Source organism: Anopheles merus, chromosome 2L, assembly GCF_017562075.2.
Source record: "Anopheles merus strain MAF chromosome 2L, AmerM5.1, whole genome shotgun sequence".
NCBI lineage: Eukaryota > Metazoa > Arthropoda > Insecta > Diptera > Culicidae > Anopheles > Anopheles merus.
The window spans coordinates 49,230,087-49,256,380 of record NC_054083.1 but is presented as its reverse complement, the minus strand read 5'-3'; the positions used below and the strand labels follow the sequence as shown (position 1 = coordinate 49,256,380).

Here is a 26,294-nt window from a genome sequence, read left to right as displayed (position 1 = left end):
TCCAAGGTGTATTATTTGTACAACTGAGGATTACTCCTTCCTTGATAATATTTTATGGTAGATTTGCGTCACACGTCCAGGCGAAACAATTGCGCAATATGTGTTTTAGTACAGAAACTGCAGTAAATTTTTTATTATTTTATATTATTAAGATGTGATCAACATGTCTTCGAAATGAAAATTGCAATTATTTTAATAGGATGTGTAAAATTGCCTGTAACTGGTAATTAGATTAATAAGATGTTTAAAATGGCTTGCCATATAGGCGTTAAAACCTTCCAGTGAGTATTATTTGTTCAGATGTAGGCAACCAAACACATCTTTATTTTGGAGGTAAGTTGCAATTACAACCCTGCCAAGAAAACGGCATATTTCCGCAATGGGAAATTCTGAGAATGCCTTGCAGCTGTACTAATAGCATAAGAACAGTAGTGAGCGGATATAAAAGGCGGATGGTTGCCTGGAACATATTAAGTCACAGTTCCGAAGCTAACCGAGCAGTCAACATGAAGTTTGCATTCGCCATCGTCCTGATCGCTCTGTTCGCGGTGTTCGCCGTCTCCTATGCTCTGCCCGAGGAGGCCGCCAGCAATGATGGAGCCAGCGCCAACACCAGGATCGTGCTGGAGCTTACCCCGGAGGAGGCCGCCGCAGCTCAGGCAATGGGAGGCCGAGGATTCTGGACAACCTTGTGGGGCGGTATCAAGAAAGCCATCACCATCGGTTGTGATCTGATTGACTGCCAGAAGAAAGAATAAGTAATAATAAATGCTGAGTAAAACATACCATAAAACTGGGGTTTATTTCATTATATTAAGTATTAGTGAAACTTTCATGAATCGAATCTTTCCAGTCTTGATATAGCATTCAAAATAGATCAATTATTACTTTATTGCATCAGTATTATCAGTTATACTCACGGGAATACTGTTCACGTTGAAATAGATAGCCATCACCCCGGGTATGAGTACTTCCATGATCCTAATTGCTGTAGTCTCTTCAGTTTCAAAACCATGCTTTGCTTCTGACGCAATTTGCATGGTTGACTTATCGCTGATGATAGTATCCTTTGTTTCACAAAATAGTAAAATTATGATTTGCCTCGACTATCTCCATCAGTTTGGCCTACAAAAACTTTCGTTCCAACAAGTCAATGACAGCAAGAAGATTGCAGTAATTATGATCACCAAAATACAGTCGATAAGACAATTTTCTGAGATTTGGGATGATGTTTTCGCAAAGGTAGACATTTTTAGGATGAGGTAGAACGAGTTTTGAAAGTATCTAGCTCATATAAGAATCGATGATTATTCTGACATCCTCACGGCGGCGAAAGGAATACAAAATATGATGGCTGGGGCATGTTACGAAGAAACCGGACTAGTTCCACACACAGCAGGAGTATTGTTTGAGTATACTTTTTGTTGATCTCAGTATTTATTATTTCTGGTTGTTGCGTTTGCTAATCGTATGATTCTATAATGGGTTGATTCCAAAGGTGCAAAACAACGAGTAATAGTGGTCCATTCGAGTTTTGATCATCAAAGACAGAACAAATATGTGCATCTACTTTTACAGGGTTTTGCAATTTATCCAATATGACTGCGCTAATTGACAGTCCTTTAGAAACATTACCTATGCACAAGCTCCATTCTTGCAAAAATATGCTGTCGATTTTTTTATCAATTCGTTTGGACGCTTTCAATCATGCAACATGTTTTCCCAATTTCTGAACATGGTAGTTTTTCTCGTAAGTCACGTGTTAACGAGTATTATTTTAAGAAATATATATATATATATATATATATCATACACAACATACATATATATATATATATATATATATATATATATATATATATATATATATATATATATATATATATATATATATATATATATAATTTAATTAAATTATAATTCCGTTGTCATAGCACTCCTGCAAATTTATAATACACCAAAAAACGGCCTTTTTTAAAGTAGTTCAAGTTTCTTTTATTATGCCTTTAACGACACACAATTTTACAAAACTAAAGAGAAACTAAAAATTCGTCCGCTTCCACGCAGATCCTGGATCAAAAAGAAAGCTAGATTCCGCAGTCCTCGCTTGGTCAACCCCTTTCGTTCAGTGCGAACGTTTTACTTTCCTTCCAGTCCGAGACTTCTAGCAAGCTGAAATACGGGCGCTCCTTGTCGATCATCAAACGATCGAGTCGACACCATAAAGTGACATCAATTATATTTTAATAAATATTATTTTACATTCAATTACTAATTTTAATAAAAATTGGTTTCCAAGTGGGTGGGCGCCAAGTGGGTCGGAATTTGAAGTTCCAGCTTGCCAAATATCGGCCTCCCTTGGCCTGAGCTGCGGCGTCCTCCATCACGATCTTGGTGTTGGCGCTGGCTCCATCGTTGTTAGAAGCGGCGGCCTCCTCATGCTGGGGAATAGCCTGCGAGACGGCGATCACCGCGAACAGAGCGATCAGGACGAAGGCGAATGCGAACTTCATGTTGGTTGCTTGATTGGTTTCTGGATACAGACGTAATGAATCTTAAAAATCCTTCCACCTTTTATATAGTGTTTAATTGTAGGCACATCTTACATAAGTTGTTAGCACAGCTGAATAAAGTCTACGCGGAAACACGTATTGCGGAATTGCTTGGTATGGTAAAGGACGTGACGTAAATCGATACTGAAACTCAAAATCGGAAATAGAACCACAGCTGTACAAATAACACGCATTAGAATGCTCTGGCCCTAAATCTCTCACAAGTGCCGGTTAGCATGACTAAAATTTTGGTTCATATTTTGCTTCGTATTTCTGACCCTCGGAATCACAACAAACGATCGTCAGGGACAAGCATAGAATTGTAGGTATAGTATAGTTTAGTTTAAGTTTGATCAAATCAAAGATGGACATCCTCTAGAAGCACTCTTTTTTTTTCTTTCCATCACCGATGTCACTTATGCATATACGTTCTGGTTTCGGTAACCCGTTTAGTTGATAGATCAGTACTTGTTGACCCATTTTTGTGTCTAACAAGTATTGCTAATGTTTGGTTCATAAGTGAAATTGGACAATCGTGTTAGTATGTTTCTCGCATAATTTGACTCAGTTTTTCGATTTAGCTCATCACCTCGAGATCTCAACAAGACTGGTGTATGAAGCTCCCTTTGTCATTTTGGCCCGCCTCAAAAATCTCAATCTTTTGAAACTTTCCAAAATCATACACAATCAAATAAACAAATTAGTTATATTTGTAAAAGTTAGAATTGCTAAACAAAATACGAACTACAACTTCAACATAGTGGTTGAAAGCAGTGGCTAGAATTACAGGACCTGCACCTCTGCATGTTGTATTATTTCAACAATTGAGGCTCTACTTCTGCAATGTTATTTTAGTTTGCGTTCGATTTGCGTCACACGCCCTCTAGCCGACCAAACACTTCCGCCATATGTATTTTTGTGTAGTCGTTATTCAGCTGTGCTGACCACACATGTAAGATAAATCGGAATTTGGGCACTATAAATGGTGCAAGGATTTCTTGGATTCTTCACCGTCGGCTGTAAAATGATTAACTGTCAAAATCAAAAGTAACAACAACTAGTAAAGTAAGTAGGTAACAATAGCAACAGTAACATCAACAATAAGGAATAATAACCGCTGGTTAAAAAATAACAAAAACCTGAACCTATTTATTTGATTCCATTCGGTTTAAAGATCGAAAAAGGACCCTAGCATCATACATCTGCAGCTAACGTTTCGAGCCGTGTTAAAAGGTTGGATATCCATTACTTATGCTTGACTTTATGCAAGTATAATCAATTTTACCCCTTGAAAAACGGTGTTGATGGGAATAGATAGACGTCAACCTGTGTAGAAGAGTCCATGTTTCAAAGAATGTGTTATTCAGTGTCACAGTATTTAAAACTTTCCAATCAGCCCAATTAATTTTGCGAAACAATTAGCTTATAACATTGCAGCCAGCTAGCTTCACCTGTAAAGAACCACTGCATCCCACCAACACTAACTAAAAGCCATTTATCCACTTTTAATCCTCTACTTATTTTACGCAACGCTCACTCCCACCGACCAGAGCCTGTCGTTCAAGCGGCAAGAAGACGCTAACGAAAGAAAATTGCCCAGCACACCTTTGTTCCGTGCTAAAACGCACCATCATCGTCTGGCCCGATGCAATGCTAATTAAATCAAAATGTTAAAGTTATCATCACCAGACTCTACTGCATCAACGGTCAGCCCCGCGCCGTTGCGGTGACTGGTGCGGACGCGTTGGCAGCAAGCATAATGCTTTTAAGCTTTCAAAAAGCTAACCGGAAAAAGGAAACCCATTCCCGCTGCGTGAAGGTAGCAAAACCCAACAGAAGGCACACATAAAAAATACCATCTGCCGGTCCATTCCGTCTTCTCCCGAGCGGCAAGCAAAAGTTGCCTTCCACTGGTCACGGTCGGGCGAAAAAGTAAACACCCACTGCGGGCGACTTTTTCCTCGAGATAGCGAGACAGCTATCTCCCACCTGATTTGTGTAGCTTCAGTGTGGGGTGAAGGAAGGGAATACCGAGGTTCAATGTACTGCAAAACCTCGAGTTTCCATTTATCTCTACCTCTCGGGACACAGGGCCGTCTACATTCCACTCTCGTCCCGGTTGATGCTTGGCCCACTGACCGGCAGTTTTTTGTTTTGGAATGGCGTTTGCAAAGAAAAACCACACTCCACACTACTCCACAGAGTGTGGGAATTGAAACGCAAATTATCCGCTCGGTGGTATCGCGCGGCAGTGCGGAATGTGCACGCCATGCGAGACGGTTGTGTTTAGCAATGGTTCAAACGCACGGCAATGTTCCGCAGTGTGCCGTGTGCGTGAAACGTGTGAACAAAATGGAAAGCCACCATAGATAGAATATATATAGAAGTGCGATCGAAACACTGCCAGTAGGAAGAAGTTGGCCAAAACGGAACCATTGGTTCTCCATTTTGCAACAATCAACCACACCCCGCAGAGGGGAACGGGTGGGCCGGGATGCAAAACCCGGTCGGTAAACACGGCGCATAATTTACCTACAACCGACAAATTATGTAGGCTGGCATTGTGTTTATCCGAGCGCACCAGACACTGTTAACACAAGGATTATCGCCAACGCGCCCTGGTGTCCCTAATGGCGTAGGGGCCCGGGCTCGTTTGAAAACGGTTTGGTTCTGGGCATGTTGTGCATCCGATGTACCAAGAGGGGAAGCAGGGGAGAGAGAGAGAGAAGTTTGCACAAACCTTTCATTGAATCGACACATATTCCTGGCGGGATTTCGTTTACGGTGTGGTACCCGCTTCTACAAAGCGAAGCTTCGTTTGAGCGGACTCAAAAGCGTAAAAAGGACCATCCCAGTAAATTAAGTACCCGGGACCATAAAGCAAGACAACGCTAATGCATTGATAGGAGATGGAATTCAACTAGCTGGGACATACCACACATAGGTTGCATTGCACCGAATTTTCCGTACCAACACTCATGAGTGGGGAGTGGAATTAAAGCTTTAAGAGGAATGCAATTCGCTTGACAAAAGCTCACTTTTACAATTGTTTTATGTTGCTCTCATTCTGTTTAAAGTTGTATTCTTTACTAAGGCAGCAATATCAATACAACTAATCCTTCGTTAAATGTATTTAACGTAAAAATGAAAATCAAATACGAGATTGAACCCAACCGAAGGGCGCGTTTCTCATCCCTATCTGACAGCACGTTTGAGCCGGTGTAATCGAGTACTTCAAACGGCATGCACAAATGCGGACAGAAACATTCAATTCTCATCTCACACCCGTACACGCATCGCAGCGGAAGGCACGAACCAAAATCAATACGACGAACTGTCCGTGCGCCGGCAACGGAAATGGATTCGTTAGCGGACACAGGAAAGCGATCTGCAAAATCGAAACCGTGCTTGAAGATGAAAACAATTTTGCCCGCACTACCTTCTTTTCTTTGGGTTGCTTTTGTCGCGCTCCTGCCACTTCTTCTCTCTCTATCTCTCTCTCAGTATTCCCCTTACGTCCCTTTTACCACACACACAACCGTTGGGGATGCTTTTATTGCGTTTGGGTTGATATCACGCTTTAATGTTTTACACCGCTTTCAATGACGCTCAATGCATGCTAATGATGTTTAATTTTCGTACACCCTTTTTTCTTCGAAGTTTCATTCCAGCATACAGGATAGCAGCTCTTGTTTGGAAACCTTTTTTGTCATGCGAAGACTCAAAAATCTACCATCCTTTTTAAATGGATGTAAACCAGAAAATGGATTCATCGCACACGACACACGGCACCAACTTAAACACAAAGCTCTTTAATGGGCGTTTCAACCTCACAGTAACATCAAAGCAAATGTTGCGTATTCCACTGTCCAGCCCCTGCCATCCCAACCCTTCCTGTGCTGCATCAACAGCTGCATATCCTTTCCTTATCTGTCCGTTTAAATGCGTCAATTAATTAGAGGTTGAAATTGATGTGACCATATTACCGTAATTATCGAGTGCTCTCGAGCCGATCCGCACGGAGCGGAGGGACGGCTGTGCCACGTTACCGGGCTGGCAGCTTGAGCTGCAGCCGTCTGTAAAATGTGCGCCCGATGGTCTAATGCGTGATTTCAATCGCTGCTGCCGGGTGTGACGCATCAACGTACCTACGTGGCCGGATATTATAATACGTGACCCGTGGAAGCGCAACAAACCGGAGTCGCTGAACTGCTCAACCGTACGCGATACGACCCGGTGCTGCACAAACATTCAATAAACTAATCGCATTGATGTGTGTTTGCGCGTGTGTGTGTGTGCGTTTGGGGTTGTGTGTAGTGGAGAGTTACAGAAGAAGAAAAAAATGTATGCCCCAGTGCATGTGCGTGATAAAAAGATAAATTTTATAATTATATGCAGCATTTGTTTTCATTTATTTGTGTGTAGGTATGGAGTTCATTGGATGCTAATGGAGCAATGCCTCTCATTTTACACAATATAAAGCATTTTTGCTTTTGAATGCTAAACAATGGCTGAACCGTTAATTATGATAGATTTTCTTTGAAAATGAATGCTTTAATAAAAGATTTTTTTTTGAAATATTCAAGTTGAAATTCCCCCTACGTGTGTCAATATTTACTGCTGCGTATCGTTCACTTTAGCAACTGACCTGCCGCGCACAAGCACAAAACGACACAAATCAAACACAACATTATCCTGTCACTCTTTTTGTTGTGCCATCAATTATGCAGGCTGCTTTTGTAAATCGCTGCCCTGGCACCTTCTGGATATTATTGGTTTAGCTTCCCATTCCTCTACCTCATTTCTCTGGTCATTTTGGTGAAAAATTACGTTTGGCTCGTTCAAAAAAATCTCCCAACATGCGTTTAATGACCTTAGAATACCGCTTTTTTATTGACATTTGCCGTTTGCTTCAACAACCACAGAACAAAAGCGAACCAATGGCTGTACTTACCGCGCACCACAAAAAAAAACCTTCAATTTTTCAAAAACAGTTGTTAAAGGTTTGATTTGCCCAAACTTTCACGGACACGAACGGCCACTTCGCGAGCCCATAAAAAAAAACATTCGAAATGGACTGTTGTTTTTAGTGCTTTTGGGCTCTTCCGCCGCCCCAATCCGACCACACCCCGGTTCGTTGCAACTTCTCGCCAGCATAAACTTTCCAAAATCGATGGATTCGCACACAATCGTAAAGTAGCCCACCCCGCATCAGTCGGATTTCCGGTGAAGTGAATTTTTTTACTCCGAAAAAATCGGCCCCTCCCAAACTGATGCTCGGACCGGAAATTAGAACAATAAACAGTTCCAGGGAGATTGAGAACCATTTTTTTTTGGTGCTAAACCCGCTCGAGGATTCCCGGAAAAGTAGTCCATAAAATGGGGCAGAGTGAAATCTTCTTGTTCTCGTGTCTTGCTCGTAGCGGTGGGCAACACTTTGCGCGAAAAGCGTCAATCAATATGCCAACCGAGGGCGGGCCCATGTTCGCTGACTTATTGCCCATTTGCTCGTTTAATGAGTGACGGGGTAAACGTGTTAGTTTAGCGGAAAGTTTTCTTCTAAGATTCCGCTACACGAAAGTCGCAATTAAACGCCACCGGGAACATAATATGAAGCACGCCTTTCAGTCAGCATATAAATAATGCGCACCTTACCCGTCACGTACTTGGTATGTTTGTGTGTGGGTGTATGTTGGAGGAGCAGCAGCTAATGTTTCCCTGAATTAAGTTACCTTTTGGACGATGATAAACACTCACAGCGAAAGAAGTCCTTTCGCAGTACAAATTAGCTTCATAGCACACATTCATATTTTCTTTTCACGCTCTACGCTTTTCTTCTGTTGGGCCAACCATCCTTGGTTGGAGGACTGCTGTGCTGTAGAACGCAATGAAAAGCAGAGTCCAACACAGCCAAAGCCAAGAAGACATTTCTTCTTGAGGTAGGCAAACGTCTAGTTCGTAATGCATGTTGTGACGTTTCATACCTTATTTTCCCCTGCCATTTTAAGGAAATTATCATCACCATATATCATCCTGTTATACCATGATACTACACACGATGCTAGCGTATCTGGTGCAAATTATGCTCCTTAACAAACCTCAACCACACCAGGCATTTAGAGCTGGCAATGAATGTTAAAACATTTCAATGTTCAAAAACGCCCAAAGGTATGCAATCAGTTTGAAAAAATCTGCAATGGACACGCCTAATAGCAACTTTATACGGATGTCCCAAAGCAAACTAACATTTATTAATTAATCCTCGTGGAATAAATTGTAAGATTTGCACATCGAGCGGAACCAATGTTTAGTTCCCCCACTCCGAGCAAACAATAACACCCCGCACAGTCACATGTGCGCACCTCCCCCAAAACAAACAGCGCACAAAAATCACGATCAAAAGGCAAATATTGATTCTATGGAAATAAATATCCCAACCCCCTTCGTGCCACCTTACGCGGAACTAGTACCGATCCAAATTAATTGCATTTCAATCCCACTTTACGCAGTGCACATGGGGCACACGTGCACGTGTGCTCGTCGCTATTATTTGCGTTTCTGATGTTTATCGAGCCGGCCGAAATGCGCAACGCAGCCAGCGGTCATCAAACCCGGATGCACTTTCGGCAGTGTAGCGCGCAGGCAGGGATTCGAAAGGGGACAACAGGGGTCAGTCTAAAGGAGGGGCACACACACATACAGGTGAACTTCAACGAAACATTGATTTGTGCAAGAGTTGAAACTTTTTTTTTACTGATGCAATGAAAAATGTGGAAGCACACGAGCACACATTTCCACGCACCATTGAGTTTTACACTGTCCGCTTATCCGCTTATTATGGGATTTGGGAGGTGGACAATTTATGACCCCACCCAAAAGTGACCATCGAAAAAAATGCATAAAACATAACACACTGGAACCTCGACCAAACGGACCCAAAAAGCTTCCTAGAAATACGCGTTAAAATAGAACGCGTGGGGTGCATGACCTCGGGGCAGGAAAAGATCGATGAACTAAAGTTCACATATATCTTCCCATTTCTGTCAACTGCTTTTATGCCCGGGCTCGGGCTTCTTTTTTGTTTTTTTTTTCTGTTCCACATTTACATTTAAATTATTATTCACGGGCAAACTTGTCGAACGTGGGAAATGGTGAAATGGATTCCGAGCGTGCAGCTGCAGCTGTGGAGCTAAAAGTAATGCATCATGCACGCTCCAAAAATAGCCGAGACCCGGGCACACATTTACTTTTTCCCTTTACCTTTCCCATTAGCACACACACACACACACATAGTGGGGCATGGGGAGTCGTAAAATGTGGTCATTCTTCATTTCAATGCAATTCACACCGCTCTTATCGCTTTTATTGTAGAGAAAGCAGAACGGAGAGACTCTGTTTTCATTGTCCTTCTCATGCGCTTTGTCTAGCAAATGAAGTTGAAGTAATAGCATAAAAAAAGCTTCGCAGCCGGTAGGATTCGAACCTACGCTCCCAGAGGGAATCTGATTTCGAGTCAGACGCCTTAACCACTCGGCCACGACTGCACATATACACCTTGGGCGCAACGAGATAACAACATTAAAACACGTTACGCGAAAAACGCTGTGGAGGGGGCAAGAGGCCATGGATGTAAAAATACATCGCTATACGCTGTGAGCAACGCATGACCATGATGTGATGTCATGGTATTCGCCACAGGGTGGTTCATATACACAGCATCACTAATGTAGCTCTAATTTAATTTGTATTAACTAACTAGTAAAATTAAAATTTTCCATGATGTTTAACCGCATCTTAAATTTTTCAAAACCATAAAAATAGTAACAAAAAAACGTGCCCGAAAGAAATGAATTCGTATTTCACCTTAAATAATGTAGAAGGAATCTTTTTGAAATTCAATTCGGTTTGCGATCTATTTTTAGAAATGATCATCAAATCGACTACCCCCGCTTCCTGGAAAGCAAGATATCATTGAATTTATGCTGAACCCTGAAAAAAAAAACCACATACGCATTTCCCGGAAAGGTTAAAGCCCGGATGTGTTTGCGAAACCCCCTGGCTCGACTCGGCGTCGGTGACCGGCTTCGGTCGTTTAAACCCATCTACTTTATGTACCACAACACTTCTACGCAGAAATGGAACGAAATCAGCGAAACTGTCATGGGTCAGGGCGGCATGATGGGTTGTGGGGTGGGTAAAATATGCGAAATAAAATATTTAAACTTACTCACCCCGTACTGCAAAACACGGTCGCTTTATGTAGACTCCTTCTTGGACCGCACGTTGACCGCGCGTGTCTTGCTAAAACTTACGACCTAAACACTCACCGGTTGTTGCTTTGAATCCGAGAGAAACCGGGGAGCTGGTGGAATATTCAATGCCGGCAGCAGCATCAAAACGTTCCTGGAATGAAGCGCCTGGTAGTGCTACCACCATATTTGCTGTAGCTGAGTAACCCAAACGGAGGGGGGGGGGCGCTCTTGAGGTGGAGATGGAGCACAGTATACACTAAACGGATCCCAGCTTTTCGAGCGGAAGAGGCTGCTGTGTTTGAGTTGCTGCATAAATACAAATGGGGAAACCAGCGCTGGCTGTCAATATTTGCTCTCAGCGCCCAAACACAAACCACTGGTAAGCTTCGTTCTTCCCGCTTCGGACTGGAACTGGAGCAGGCTGGCACACACACATCTGCTTGGCTCGGCACGCACTCAATGGTTACTGCGATTATGATTTACATTTGCAACGATCGACAAATCTTCGTTGATGCATGAGGAAGAGCTTTTTGGGCTTTGAAGCTAATGAACAAATTACTCGACCATTTACAAGATGGTTGGCTTACGTACGGTACAGGTGCTACTTCATGGAACGCCTTAAGCTTCTTTTCCTCCAAAAATGTTACTTCAACCGCTACGACTGATGCGCTATCTCGGTACAGTAACAACGGCAAATGGGAGTACACTACCGATCAAACGGACACATATGAATAATTGAAACTAAACATTCAATAACATCCCTCTATTACCACCGAACCGAAACTAGATGTAGTCCTAGCTGTATTCTGCCAGGAATGGAGTTCGAAAATTGTTCAAATTACGCGGCACTGAATTCCGTGGAATCTGTTGACAAACCCGTTACGGACGAAACGGCTCATGAATTTCTAACCAACTAGCCTGCTGTGATTCCAGTGAAGCGTTCCACGAAGTTGTTGCATCGATAATTAAATTAGATGCAGATATGTATAATAGTGATACGATACTAACCAGGTTCCCGGTCAAATGCCGCACTTCATTATAGAAGCCGCAAGTAATGGGGCTGAGTATGCAGAGAGTTTAGTCCTGGGAATGTGGTCTAACAAATTCACGTCATCATTAGCCCGCTTCCTGCTGCTCTCACCCAAATATATTTTTAGAAATTTTTAAATCAGAAACACTGATAATTTATTTTCTGTTGTTTTTTTAAAATAATATTATTTACATTTACAAATGTTGCTTTCATGCTATGGTGAAATACACTACACGAAAGCTGTTCATATATACACTACCGCACCGGTTCAACTAACCATACTTCAATCTCTTACCAATCGTTTAGAAATACGATCCTAATGCGGTCCTTACCTAATCGGGTACACAAAAAGAGTTTATCAACTACTGGTAGATACTCCTCATCTGAGCGATCCGTTTGCTCCGTGATCAACCTCCGCAAAGGAACTTCCGTTTGACTGTTTGTTTTTTTCCGGTTTACATGGAGGCCGCCCCCTAAAATGGAGGCCACGTGTGATGTGTGTTTTAAGCCTTCGAATTTTTGCCCTCCTTCCACCGCTCTTCCTCCTCTCAGTCATCGTTGATCAATCGAAGCCTTACATTCCTACCGAACAGCTTCCTGTTCTGATATTCATTCAACGCCTTCTCCGCATCCTGATGATTGCGGAACCGTACCATCGCTTCCCCGGTCGCATTACCATTGTCCAGGAACCGGCGCCGAATGTTCTCCAGCGGTAGGTTAAACTCCTGGAAGAATTTCTGCACGTCCTCCACCGTCGTCTTGTACGCCAGATTCAGCAGCCCCACCGTCGAGGTACGGTATGGTCCACACCCAACGCCCTGGTTCTTCTCCGGATCATCATTCTGACTACCGCCACCGCCACCGCCATTACCACCACCACCGCCGCCACCACCACCACTGCCACCACCGCCATTGCTGTTTTCGTTCCGCAGATGGTCCGGCAGCCAGTGCGACGGCTGCAGTCCCTGGGCGATCGCATGGAACCGTGCCATCAGATCCGCCACCTGTCCCCGATCGAGATGGCTTGCGAACACCTTCCGCCGGCCAAGATTCTGGGACGATTTCGATTCCGCGTGGGCCGCCTCACTCGGCGATCCAAACTCGACCAAACATTCGCCCGTCCGACCACCGCGCTCATTGTGCACGAGCAGCACATTCTTGGCTTGGAAGCCGTCGTGCCCGAAGAACGCAAACACGTCCTCCTCGTACACGTGAAAGTCGACGTTGCGCAGCAGCAGCCAGTTGGTGCGCTGGAACATTTCGCTGCTGTCGTTGCTCGGTGCGAACCGGCTGTTGGCTCTGCGCGGATCGCGTGAGTTGCCACCACCTTGCTGCTGCTGCTGCTGCTGGTTACCATGGCCGTTATTGTTCATTTGGTTCATGTTGTTAATAAAGTTCATAATTTGCATATTGTTGATCGCTTCATTCGATTGATTACCGTTGGAGTTGCCATTATTATCGCTATCATTGCCAAGCGAATTGCCCCGACTCATACGATCATCGAGCACGTTCCACGGGCCGTTCGATTCCGAGTTAGCTGCTCCCGCTGCCTCGGCATTCATTCGCCGCTGTGCCTCCAGCATCATGTTTTTCAGTGCAATATTTTCACTCGTATCATCATCCCATGGCCGTTCGACAGATCCCCACCGACTGCCGTGCTTGCTGGAGCGACCCTGCCGACTATGGTTTCCACCATTACCGGAACTGCTACCATTGACGCTCTCCCGCTCCTCGCTCTGCCCATTCTCCGACCCAGCTCGCTCGCGTTCCATCTGTCCGTCTGCGTTCTGCTGTTGCTGCTGCTGCTGCTCGGAGGAGGAGCTCTCCTCCACATCCCTCGGGTTCTCGTGCTCGTTCTTGGCCACCTCGTAGTCGATCTCCTGGCACACCAGTACCGTAACCTTCTTGTTGCCGATAAAGTGACGATGCACCTGCTTCCACGCTTCCTGCGCATCTTCCTGCCGGTGGAACTTTACGTACCCGTCGAGCTGTTTCGGTGCGTGGTGGTTCTTCACAATCAGCACCTCCACTACAGTAAAGTCGGAAAACATTTTCATGATGTCCTGCTCGGTAGTGAAAGTGGGTAGATTCCACACCACCAGCGCGGACGACGCTGCTACCGGCGGTGGCCTACGGCCCGAGTCGTGTCTCGGCTCGTCCCGATCGTCCGCAATTTCGATCACATCGCTACTTCCCGCACGACCACCACCACCACCATTGCGGCCCTCGTTCGAATAGTCGTTCGTGCACCAGGGGTTAACGTTCCGCGGGTTCTGATCGTCCCAAGCCTTCCCATTATGCGACATACCGGGCCGGTACGAGTCGACGGCCGAGTCAAACTCCTGATCCGTAATGGACTCGATGCGAACGCGCATCCGACGCACCGCCGAACCGTCGCGCGACAGGGCATACTTCTTGCCCTCCTTGCGCAGAAACTGTATGTAAGCCGTCCCCGTGCGGCGCCCGTTTTGATCGTTTATCATCTTGATGCCTTGCGTCGTGATCAGGTGCGACTTGAAGAACCGCCGTATCTCCCCGTACCCTGTGACCGATTCCAGGTTCGAAATCTTCACCGCATAGTCGCTCGTGATTGCGCCCGACTTGGCGCTCGAGTACACACTCTCCGGCAGGGGGGAAGTGTTGCGGAACATGCCACCGAAACCGCCGTTCAGCCCGTTGCCGCTCGGGAGGGGTGAAATTTTCCCACTTCTGGTAGAGAAATGATTCGGCTGCTGCTGGTTGTTGTTACCGAACCGGGCACGCGCATCCACCATTCCACCCGGCCCAGTGTGCAGTCCAAAGATGGGTTCCATCGTCTGATTCAACCCCGCAAACGCACCGCCGTTAATCGAGTGCTGTCCCTGTTGCTGCTGCTGCTGCTGCTGCAATGCGACGAATTCCAAATCGTTCTTGTCGGAAAACCGCGAACGGCCACCGTTCGAGGCGTCGTATCGATCGCGGCTATTGCTATCATGGCTGCGACGATCGCGCGACCGCGAGCGACTTCGCTGACGCGTGCGGCCGAACCGGTCGCGGCTAGGGCTGCGACTGCGGCTGTTTCGGCGCCGTCCGCGACCACTCCTCCGCTCGCGGCTCGAACTGCGCGACCAGCGGGTGTTACGTTCTCGCGAAGAAGATCGACTGTGGCTGTCCGCATCCCTGTTGTACGTTCTGCCCCGGGACGAGGAGCGGCTGCGGCGCCGATTGTCCCGCTCGCGGGAAGACGAACGGCTGCCGCGACGGTACGAGCGCTCGCGCGAACGCGAACGACTGCGGCTACGACGATCCTTTTTCAAAAACTTCCACGGACTCTGATCGTTCACAATGATCGGGCGAGGCATTTCGGCTGCAACGGGCGGTACGACGGCCTTTGCCGCCTGACTGTTCAGGGCCGACAGCCAATCGGAAAGGTTGCCACCGTTGGACGGCAGTGTGGGTGCAGTAGTGCGAGCGAGCGGCGTCATAACGGGGCCTGCCTCATCTGCTGCAGCATCGGACGAAAGAAACGACAGTCCCGGGATTTCATTGTAGCTTGAACCTTGCGCCAACAGTGGACTGAGCGTTGCAACCGTAGTGGCGGCAGGTACGGTTGGAGCAACCGTTGCACTTGCTGCCGCCTTAGCCAGAAATCCAGCCAACGATATAACCGGTGGCTGTGGCTGTTGAGCCACGCCACTAGCCGGTGCTGTAGTTCCACCGGCAGCGATCTTGGCCGATGGTGGAATGTTAAACTGCGCCAAGCTGCTAGCTGTCGGAGCTGCTTTCGAACCTGCGACCGATAGGGGCGATAAAGTAGTAGTGGCCGGTATGGTGGGACGCTGGACGGGTACGGCAGCCTTCGGTAGAACGGCCGCCACTGTCGCTGCTTGCTTTAGCTGCATGTAGCTTAGGGCGGCTTTGCGTGCCTGCTCGATCACCTTCTGCATTTCCGCACGGGACGATAGTAGCAGTGATATGGGTTCATTTTTAATGCAGCCTCCATTGAGTGCCATCGCTTGTCGGGCGTCTTCGTCGGTGCTAAAATATGTACCAAAGAAAACAAAAAGAGGAAAACATAAAACATCACGCGAAGGGAAATGAGCTGCGAACCGACAGGAGGAGGACACAGACATTCTTTCCAACATTGCTGGTGGCACGGGTGATAACAGAGTCAGATAAAAGTATCAAATTGTCTGTAGGTAGGCGATTAAAATGCTGATTGTTTCACTGCTGAGAAATTGTCATGCTTATCGTCAATCCTTCGACGGACAACTACTCGCAAACGTGTCGATACTTACCCATTTCGTTGCCTTTAATGTTTTAAGTGTCATTATTTCTCCCCATTCCCATATTTTATCGTGACAAATACATCCTACCCCATCTTCAAATTATTCAGCAATAGCTTTTATTTCAACACTGTATCATGTTCCGATGACCAAAGTACAAAGCTCTAAACAAACTATTTTCTTTTATTTTTAGATTTTGCTGAGTACTTTTTAGTACTTTTAGTTTGCTGAGTACTACTTTTATTTTTAGATTTTGCTGAGTACTGATGTGCTGAGTTCTATGTTTTGTTATTGCTACATGCTCATAGCTTATTTAACAGTTGTATACATAGAATCAGATCCATTTTTATTCAGAATATCCGTTCGAGGGTCGCACATCGTGATGTGCTCTTTGAAGCGCACCCACGACTCCGATCCGACTCCGGCTTTTGTCAGTCCGATTCTGACTTCGGCAAAATCCGAACCACCAGTTCCACCCGGGATCGGAGTCAGTCAGAGTCATCTGGAATCGTCTGGAGTCGGAGTCGTCCGGAGTCGTTCGAAGTCGTTCGAAGTCAGAGTCGTTCGGAGTCGGTCGGAGTTAACAGGAGCCGTCCAGTGCAATGTGCTTGGGTTTTTTGTCTTTCGTTTTGCTCGGGCACTTCGTATACAGGCCTTTGTTTCTAAAGCCGACTCAGGCCGACTCCAACTCAAACCGATTACCGACGACTCCGGACGACTCCGAGCCGACTCTGACTTCAAACGATTTCGAACGACTCCGGACGACTCCGAACAACTTCAGACGACTCCGATATACTTTAATAATACATATTTTAATATTTTTAAGACTAAGAATACAATATGTTTAAGGTTTTTATTACAGTTTTTTTTTGTTCCCTAAATTCATACGATGCGCTTCAGACTTATCAATCATTTACCACATATTTCTTGATCATTCCTACAATTTATTTGAGATTACTAACTCCACTAGTAAACAGACGCTCAATAAATCGTGGAACGAATCCAAAAAAATGTTGGATGCATCATAAGATCCTCGGAACACAATAAAAACCAAGGTAAACACTGTACAAAAATGATAAAATACGTTCACCCAAAACCAATTATTGCGAAGGAAAATGCATTCTAGAAGTGAAAAAATCATATAAAAAAATCTATACATAAAAAGTTCCGCGCATTGCGATGACTGGGGCATAGCAAGAGTATATTGAATTCTCACATCGCTAAGAAGATGTTTGATGATTTTTAATAAGGCATTGAGGTGATTAAATTGAAGATTAACATACCTGCATTAAATCATATCGGTCATATTTTCCATTGTGACATGATCATAATTCAGCAAAAATAAGGTATTATTAACGCACAAATACGTTTTTTTCGTCATCGTTATCGTAAATTCAACAGTAGTCACCGTACAGTTAGGTTGCAGCTTTTGAATTTTCGGCTTGAAGTTTAAAATAACTTACCCAAATTACCAAACATGCTGGAAAATCAGTTTTAATATTAACAAAACAAATTTTCAGCAGTTTATTTTCATTTGTTAGATAATTTCTTGCATTGAAAACAATTGACACTTGCACCCACACTTACCAACTTGGTTATAACAGAAATTGTATGATAGGCATCCTTCAACGCATGTATTTTTACAACAACCTAGCATATCATTAAGACGCATACAAGTAAAGCAAAAATAAAATAACAGAAGAAAAGTAGTCACAATTTCGAAGATGGCAATTTAAATAACCGTCAGCGAAAATAACTCCAAAACCGTTGAAAATGCATAGCCTTTAGCTTGGAACAAAATGATAAATAAATACATTCCATTCCACAGGTTCCCTCCTCCCTATTTCAGTCACCGGTAGAGATCTCGTTTTTTCCGAGCATCCACAGCGCATGCCCATCCGCGGGAAAATCCACCTCATTATGATCAATTAACCGCTCCCAAATCAAAAGTCCTTTTTTGCGCGTGATCGCACAAACCAAACACAGACAAATCGGCGCATGAATCACATCTTATGTCTCTCTAGCTCCACGCCAGACAGAGCCTCGATGTCTCGAGAAGGAACCAACGCACGAGACTCGAGTCTGGGTTGTGTGCACCAAAAACGAAAATGAAACGATAAACTACTATATCTATCCTATGCGGGGCACCGGAGTCAGCGTCGTTCGTGCAGGAGATGTCGTTGAGGTGCAAAATCCAGTTTTGTTTGCCAATGCTCACCACCACCTCTTTTCTTCCTTGATGATTCCCTCCTCCTCCTTCTGAGTGAAACGTGCACACCCGAAACGAGCACCCAACCAACGAACTTGATCGTGAAAGAAAGTAGAAGCATTCGTCGTCATACTCACCCACCACCCCGCTGCAGCAGTTCGTCGATCATCGCACGTACGTACCATATGTAACGACACAGGAGAGCAAACTGCAGAAAGAAAAATGCATCTGCATGAGCTTTTGCCCCTCCTCCGCACAGCGTGTGTTAAGATGATGAGACTAACAAAAAAAAAAAAGAGTTGCCATTCACGCGCCGGCTGCCGCTACTGAAACGCTTTTACGAGGAAGACATATGCAGTATGTATGTTTTATTCCGCAGCATAACTGTCTGACCCAACGACACATCGGCGTAATCTTAAGCATAACATGATCGAACGAGTCGATTACGCGCATTCGATCCGATCTTGCAATACTAACTCTTTTCGCGCTAGATGCACTTCCGACTGGCCAAAGCAACACACCGCGCCGCCGCCGAAAGCGTTCGGGAGAGGTTCCGAGGCGCGTACACACACAACCGTTTCCTCTTCTGGTGATATAACCCACCTCTAGAGGCCAGCACACAGCATGCAACGAGGGGTTAGTCCAACCTAATAACTAGTTTTTTCATGCCTCCACTGACAGACGGCACTACACTTGCGCACAGTAACGCTTATTTGTGATTTTTTGAAAAATAAACCCGCCAATCTCGCCCTCATAAAACAGTGTTTGGAGAAGTGTATAGCCATGCAAATTCGAACGCGGATTAGCCGATGGGTGGATGGGGGACCTATAAATGCGAAATATGAACTGTCCCGCTACTCCTGTGTGGCACCATATGTGGACAGCCACACACACATGCGTGTTTGCAGTGCATTGCGCACGGAACATTGCGGAACGGAAAGACTGTTAGATGGCGTGTTAATTTCGCGAAATTACTGCACACGATCTGTGTACACAAATTGCACAACCGAACGGCGACATTTCTCCTCCGACACGCGGTCCCCCAGAAGAGATGCACGTTGTGTAACCGAACACACTATGGCAGCTCTCTTATATTCTATGCGCTATCAGCGAGGGGGGCGATGTGAGGGCGATACTCTCTCCTATACCGATAATATCCTTGAACGTGTGGGCGCCCGTCGCTCCACTAAAACCCGATAATGAAAGCTTTCTCTATATAGCCTGTCTTTTTGGGTGCAATTTGTGCCCAATTACTTCCTGAAAATTCATTCACTCTTAGCGTTATTGATTATTTGCATTATTCAATAAAAGACGTCATCAGAGTGGTTATCACCCACCAGCAAAAATGGAGAAGAAAATGAAATGTCTCTGTGTCGGAAAATTAAGAAGAAGAAAAAAGTGAACGAAGTTCAATACAAACCTGAACGCTATAAACGCATCGCCCAATGCACCGCCGACGATGTGGACGCCACCGTCGGGAATGGACAGACCCTTGAAAAAGGAGCGCACATCGGACGCATTCGCCGCCAAGGGCAGGTTCTGCAGCCGAATGATCACACTCATGATGGGTGCGCGCGGTGCGATCGATGCAGTTGTTGTTGCTGCTGTCTGCTGTCTGCTGTCTGCGCTGCTGTCTGAAAGCCTGTCCTGTTTCCGGGAACTGTTTCTGTTTTCCTTTTTTTTTCTTTCGAGTTTCGCGAGCGCTCAACAGTCGGTCGCGGTCGCGCCGTTCTTCCTGGACCACAACAACATGGAGCAGCGCCAACAACCCAAAAGCGGCACCGAAAAACGATCAAGCGAGGAATAGGGATTGAACACACGCACAACAAAATGGATGGTTTTTGGTGTTTGATTGATCGCCGGAGAGCTTGTTTAGTTTCTTGCCAGCAAAGAGTGTCTCTGTTTTTCTTAACCTGTTTTTTTCTCTCTATACACCAACGCTAATACAATGTGTCTCGCGCGCACAACACACACAACACACCGTTGTGTTGCAAAACTATATTCCAATACGGTACAGGAAGCTGTCACGACGGGGCTATATCTTCCTCCTGTGTCCGCTGATGATGGATTATATCTCTGGCCTGGTAAAGCCGATTTCCACACGGCGCTGATACGACGACGACGGTGCGAATCCTACGAGAAGAAAAAGCAAACGAAAAAACCATTCGAAATCAGACATAAAACTAACGTAAAAATAAATATGCACGGAAATGAAATAAATTGTGACATAATGCGACGACGATAGCAAACGCCCGAATAAAGATGGAATGTTTAAGGCGAGCGAGAGAGCGTACACACTAAAATTTATCATTTTAACATTGTAAGTACGCATCATCATCATGCCGCCGTCGCTCACTCGAGCCGATATTAATATTAAGTTGCGTACGTTTTAATACCAATGCTCTTCTCCACTGCCATCGACAACGTGCTCACTAACGAGAGCCAGTCCACCGGGACACCACTGCCACCACTTCCACAAATGGAGGCAGCGGCCTCAACGATCGGGGGTGATCATCATCCGCACGAGATGGAACCTGTTTTCCACGCACTCGACAAAACCGGGCTTGAACAACGTTGGAAGGAAAAGCGGACACAATAAGTTGGGTCGAAAAGTTACCACATGGTAGTTTACTAAATATAGAGGAAGAATGAATAACTGGAGCAGTTTCTTAGATATTCATAGCGAAGAAATTCTTTCCAAAACCATACCCAACTTATTCGATGAATGAGGCTCGTGGCTTACATTAACAAAAGTGATCTGATACAAATCAAAGGGAAGAACCATTTCAACATAGTTTCCTGAAAATTGAATTCTTTCATAGATACTATATCATTCATTCACCTAAAACTTAATCGTTGGCTTAATCATACAATCTTAAAATGAAACAAAATAAAGCAAAGCATCCAAAAGACCGATCAACCCGCCTGAATATTTTCTTTCCAACTCACCCACAGGCCGATGAGCCGTTTGAAAACGTCATCGGAACTTCGGGCCTTAAACGCTGTGTGCGACTTTATCGATCATGGCGCACATCACACGCTATGCTCCATGCCTAAAAAACTATGCCTCACACACACACACACCCTCTCCTTGGGGGGGGACACACATCACTACGAGCTTAGGAAATGGCTACTACTAATCCGCGCCATCCCCAACGTGTGCGAAGGAGTAGAAATGCACTCTCCGTCTTCTATCTAGCGCGCGACGACACCATGTTGACGACACGAAAAGGAAAAGCAAAATAGTAGTAGTAGGGAATGGGAAAACGTCCCTTTCTCCCGTTTTCTGTTTTCTTTCGCCCGAAAGGAGGAGCGGGGAGTTGGAAAACTCACAACACTATAAAGCGATTAGCTATCAAACGAGATGGCGCAGTCTCAATCAGTGTGTTGCACCAGTGTGTAGTGTCATTTGGTCCAGATTAGGAAAAAAAACGGGGGGAGGAATCATAACAGTTGGTGTTGCAGTTAGAAAGTGAAACATAATGAATCCGCTGAAAGTGAGTTTTGTTACAGATCTTTGCACGTGTTCCTTGGTTAAATCGTTCGGATAACAGTGATATCGTTTAGAAATGTATATTGCAACGGACATTTAAAAGAAAGCTGTTATCGAAACAATTCCCCAGAGCGAAATTCAACCCAACTGACTCTGTTGAAACGCAGCTTGTTTTTTAAAAATAACTGAAATGCTTTAATACAACTTAAAGGCATAGTTCCACCGTTGAAGTGTACATTGGTTTTGGTAGTTCCTCAATATCGGTTTCCCAACTCGCGCATAACATGGACAATTTGCTGCGGCATTTGCTCTTACAAATATATTTACACCCGCCACTCTTATCATTCCCGCCAAGTTCTCACAGCGACAATGAACGAGTCGATTGAAACAGTACAAAACGCGCGCCCGGTGCTTTAGCTATCCGCTTGTCCCGTTGTTTCGGTCGTAGTTGTCCCTGGTGCTCCTGCCGCTGGTGTCGCTGGCGTCCGTAGTTTGGCCGTCTGTTCCAGTATCCGGGTGACTTGCTCCTCCGTCAGCCGCTCGTCCGAGTCCTCGATCATCAGCTGTATGTGCAGCGGCGAGGACGGTGGATCGTTCACCATCATCAGGCACTCGTTTTTGGTCAGGTTGAACTCCTTCATCGCCTGCAGAAAGTCGATGATGCCGGCGGTCGATTGCTCCTTGCACGGTGTGTCCTCCAGATACTGCACCGTTTCGTACGTGATCGTGGCGAGATTGCGCAGTCCGTACTTTTTCTTGCTGTTTTTCATGTCCTTCAGGGCCGTCATGACCTCGTAGTTGGTGAGAATGGCCGCGTTTGGATTGACGATCTCCATTCTGCTGGATCTGAGCTGGTGCTTTCAGTGTCAGCGTGGTGATGGTGGTGGTGGTCTGTACACGTGGTCGTCTGCACAACGGAAGAGTCAGGGATAGGGGGGACAACAGATGTGTTACGGACGTGTGTGTGTGTCACTGATGAAAGGTATTCCACAAGCGTGTGAAAGAAGATTGTGCACCGCTAGATACGAACGATCTACATCTTACCCATTCGAACCCATTTTAAACAACAATATCAATTCCTGAAAATATCTTCCCTCCTTACATTACAATGTATGCTAATAGAATTTCTGAATTGAATTTATGTGTACTTTGCAGTTGCTGCTCTTTCTAGCCTCCATCACCATCCTCAGCAATGCACGGCCGGGGCAGGGCTTAGAGATTGAACATCCGCACAGCTTCTCCACATTCAAGCGTGGCGTAATGCTGGGCGATGTTTCGTACAGCTATTCCTCCACCGACATGGGTTCGCCGGAAAGTGGTCGCTACAAGACGGTAACGGTCATAAAGAACATTGCCATACCCAAACCAACCAGCACGATGTTCAGCGATCGATCGGAACACTTCTACGATTCGGTGGAGAAAGGCTCGTCCGGCAGTGGTTCTTCGGCGCATAAAAAGCGAACGCACGTGGAATATTGGCCCCCGAAGGAAGACAATCAGGTCGCTCATCGGCTTAAGCTGGAACCAAGCTTCCACAAGGCGAGCAGCAACACGCAACACCGGCCGAAGAGTGGCAGCAGTCACACCCATCAGCGCCATCACAGCCGGCAGGAGAAGGTGGCCACACCGAAGCCAACGTACAAACCGGCCGAAATCAAGGAACAGTCGGAAGAGGATCCCAAGCACCCGATCGATCTACTGGAGCTAGCCAAATCGGCTGTCAAAACGCTCACCCAAAAGGCCAAGACTGGTGGACCGGGAGAAAATACGGGCCCGGTAACGTTTCCCTCCGACGGGATGATGATGAAGAAAAAGCAGAACGGTGTCGTCAGCGTGGCCCAAGAGTACACCAGCATCGTGACGGAAGATCCAACAGAACGGCAGCCGATCGTGAGCAAGCTGCGCACCAAGGTAGATCTTCCGACGAAGGCTCCATCCCAATCGCCTTACTACTCCTCCTCGTCGCCCACCAGCACCACCACCGCCTCCAGCAGTGAGGAGGAGCAGGAGATCCCGTTGAAAGATTTTGAACAGTCCGAGTACGTGTTCAACCACAAGACGGGAACCTTCGAGTTCCGCAAAGCGTCCAAAGCGCCCAAAGCCGTCCAGGAATATCTCCGTGCCAGTCCGTACGGACAGAAGGGAGATCAGGGGATGGGAGATGGCGGTGCCAGCACGTACAGCAGCCCGTCGGAGCTGCTGTTTGCCGAGCTTCACAACGCTGTGTCGACTCGCAATGTCACTATGATCAAGGCGCTTGCCAGCCAGCTGGAGGAAACGTTCAACATAGGCCAGCTAGACTTTGAGTCGCTTAAAACCGAGGCCGAGATGGAGCAGCACCGTACGACCGAAGACTCGATGATGATGATGATGATGATGGCCGGTGAAACGACGACCGCCAAGGCACCGTTTGACTTTGGGTACGGCAACTATGGCGAAACGACCACCATGGAGTATCAGGACCCGACCACCGAGGCGATCATGCCAAGCACCACTGTCAAGGCGCCGATCATGATGATGATTCCAACGACCACCACCAAAAAGCCGCTTCGATACATTGCGCCCAAGCTGCGCGGATTCAAGCGGTTCTCGTCCAAGCGACAGAACAATTAGTGTAAATGGTTCTTTGGTGAGGAAAAACCACACCCCAAAAAAATGTTTGCGGAACACGATCGTTCCAAAAGCAAAAGTATTTATTTTCTACAGTGTTGCTGCGCTAATGCTCCAGAAATCGAACAACGATCTAATACGTAAGCTCAATTGACCTAAAATTGCAATTAATTGGAGTAAAATCGTGATATAAAAACAGTGGGCACTACTACTACTACTATCTCCAAGTATGGAGCAAAACGGAAGGCATTCCCATCCCTATCTATATATCAATAAATCTATCCTCATTTTAACATACTGTACATCAACTGGAAATTGTCTTCTTCATTTGAAGGTTTCTGGGAAAATTTGAAAGGCATTTTAAACCGCTTACATTTTTATGTTTCGGACAAGCGACGAGATCATTGTGCATTGAGTAATTGCAATAGAAAAGTGCGTTTATGTGGTATCTTTTAGGTTTATGAGAAAATCAATCAGTTTCCTTGCATCAAGACATTTCTTACCTCGAGACAAAGTCGATCCCTTTTAGTGTGTAGTATTAGCGCGTTAAAGCAAATTAGCATGTGATATAACAGTAGATTGACTACATTAGGAATCATTGCATATTGTTTAATGAATTCATTTTCATATTGATTATAAAGTATAAATAATCAGAATCTCAAACAAAAGAAACGATACTCATGGCAAGATAAAAATGCGGACTAGTTCCGTAAGCTATTAATGAGAGTAATTTGTATTGAAACATTGAAGCAATCGAAGGGGTATCATCAGTCAAAAGTTAACATTGGAAGGGTTGTTTTGCATTCGGATTGAAATGGCCGCATGCTCTGATTTAAAATATGTATTCCTTTTTACCATCTTGAAATTATTCACCACGTTCTGCAGAAATTGTATAATTAGAATAAGAACCTTTTTTCGCACAGTTGATCTGACCTAGGTCAATAATACTGCGCAAGCGTCATGGTCAGCCAGCCAAAGGAAAGCATTCTCAGCATAAGTCTGAACATTGGGAGCGATTCGTTGATTAGAAACGAGTCGGGCGTTCCAGAACAGATAATATTCTTATCAACAGTCCCTCACACATTTTTACGAAGCTATTTCACGAACCCCAAATGATGAAACGGAGCCTCCCGTGCATTCCTTTCAATACTTACTCTTGCACTATAATCCCATACATTTATTACTCTTACTCTAGTTACGCCGGACACAAAGAAGATCCAATCAGAAGTCTGGTGCATACATTACAGTGTTTTCTTTTACAAACTAATAAAACCGAGAAAGTGCCATCGAAGAAAACGATCCCACAGCTCGCAACGAGGGACCTTAGAGCCAAGGGATGTGACGTTTGAGGGAATGAAACACCACCCCACTTCCACTCCCTTCGACCGTATGAACTCTTTCCCCTCGCTCGGGACTCCAGCCTTGATATGAACAAGAAATCATTCTTTATTCGCTTAACATACATCGAGCACGCTTTCAAAATCACACTTTAGCACACATATCTCTACTCAAATTAAAATTAAATTCTGTTTCCTTTCTTAGACAAATCTCTACCTATTGTCTCGAACTCGCGGGCGCAACACAGAAAATTCACACACTTCAAGGACGCTCTTTACTTGCACACTAAGGGCGATAGAGAGGCTCCGTTGGCCGTTTGACTTACCTAAACACTAGTTTAATGGCTTTGCCACACACTTTCCTAACGTTTCGCTACTGTTACAACTATGATTTTCGCCTTCAAGGCACCGAAAATACGCATTTATGTTCCGCTTCAAGATGGCGACGTCTGAAAACGCTCAACTTTTCTTCTGTACTTTCTGTACCCAGGCACACACACACGCGCGCGCATGTTCGTTCACGTTTGCTTGCGTCAGGTTGGTAGC

At 45.4% G+C, this 26,294-nt stretch overlaps 4 protein-coding genes and 1 non-coding gene across 5 annotated transcripts; 2 read left to right on the top strand and 3 right to left on the bottom strand.

Moving 5' to 3' along the window:
• The first annotated feature begins 461 nt into the window (after nt 1-461).
• Nucleotides 462-793, top strand: LOC121593746. The gene has a single exon (XM_041916393.1). The coding sequence runs from the start codon at nt 507-509 to the stop codon at nt 756-758; it is 252 nt and encodes an 83-aa protein (XP_041772327.1). The 5' UTR covers nt 462-506; the 3' UTR covers nt 759-793.
• Nucleotides 794-10,014: 9,221 nt separating this feature from the next.
• Trnas-cga lies at nt 10,015-10,096 on the bottom strand. Its single transcript has one exon. It is a non-coding gene; the product is annotated as a tRNA-Ser (tRNA).
• A 1,868-nt stretch (nt 10,097-11,964) lies between these two features.
• Nucleotides 11,965-26,281, bottom strand: LOC121593738. Its single transcript, XM_041916386.1, has 3 exons — nt 26,075-26,281; nt 19,729-20,441; nt 11,965-15,851 (listed from the first exon to the last, which is right to left on the bottom strand). The coding sequence occupies exons 2-3, from the start codon at nt 19,869-19,871 to the stop codon at nt 12,383-12,385; spliced, it is 3,612 nt and encodes a 1,203-aa protein (XP_041772320.1). The 5' UTR covers nt 19,872-20,441; nt 26,075-26,281; the 3' UTR covers nt 11,965-12,382.
• LOC121592366 (DNA-directed RNA polymerase III subunit RPC9) lies at nt 22,215-22,637 on the bottom strand. The gene has a single exon (XM_041913766.1). It carries the CDS (start codon nt 22,635-22,637, stop codon nt 22,215-22,217), a length of 423 nt encoding a protein of 140 aa, XP_041769700.1.
• Nucleotides 22,942-24,706, top strand: LOC121593740. The gene has a single exon (XM_041916388.1). It carries the CDS (start codon nt 22,942-22,944, stop codon nt 24,412-24,414), a length of 1,473 nt encoding a protein of 490 aa, XP_041772322.1. The 3' UTR covers nt 24,415-24,706.
• Nucleotides 26,282-26,294: the final 13 nt, after the last annotated feature.

Bases quoted from the DNA above. Each gene is read 5' to 3' on its own strand.
- LOC121593740 (XM_041916388.1), top strand. From the start codon at position 22,942: ATGTGTACTTTGCAGTTGCTGCTCTTTCTAGCCTCCATCACCATCCTC.
- LOC121592366 (XM_041913766.1), bottom strand. From the start codon at position 22,637: ATGGAGATCGTCAATCCAAACGCGGCCATTCTCACCAACTACGAGGTC.
- LOC121593738 (XM_041916386.1), bottom strand. From the start codon at position 19,871: ATGAGTGTGATCATTCGGCTGCAGAACCTGCCCTTGGCGGCGAATGCG. The intron at 15,852-19,728 runs GTTTGTATTGAA...TACATATTTTAG, and splicing joins GATGCGTTTATAGCGTTCAG to CACCGACGAAGACGCCCGAC.
- LOC121593746 (XM_041916393.1), top strand. From the start codon at position 507: ATGAAGTTTGCATTCGCCATCGTCCTGATCGCTCTGTTCGCGGTGTTC.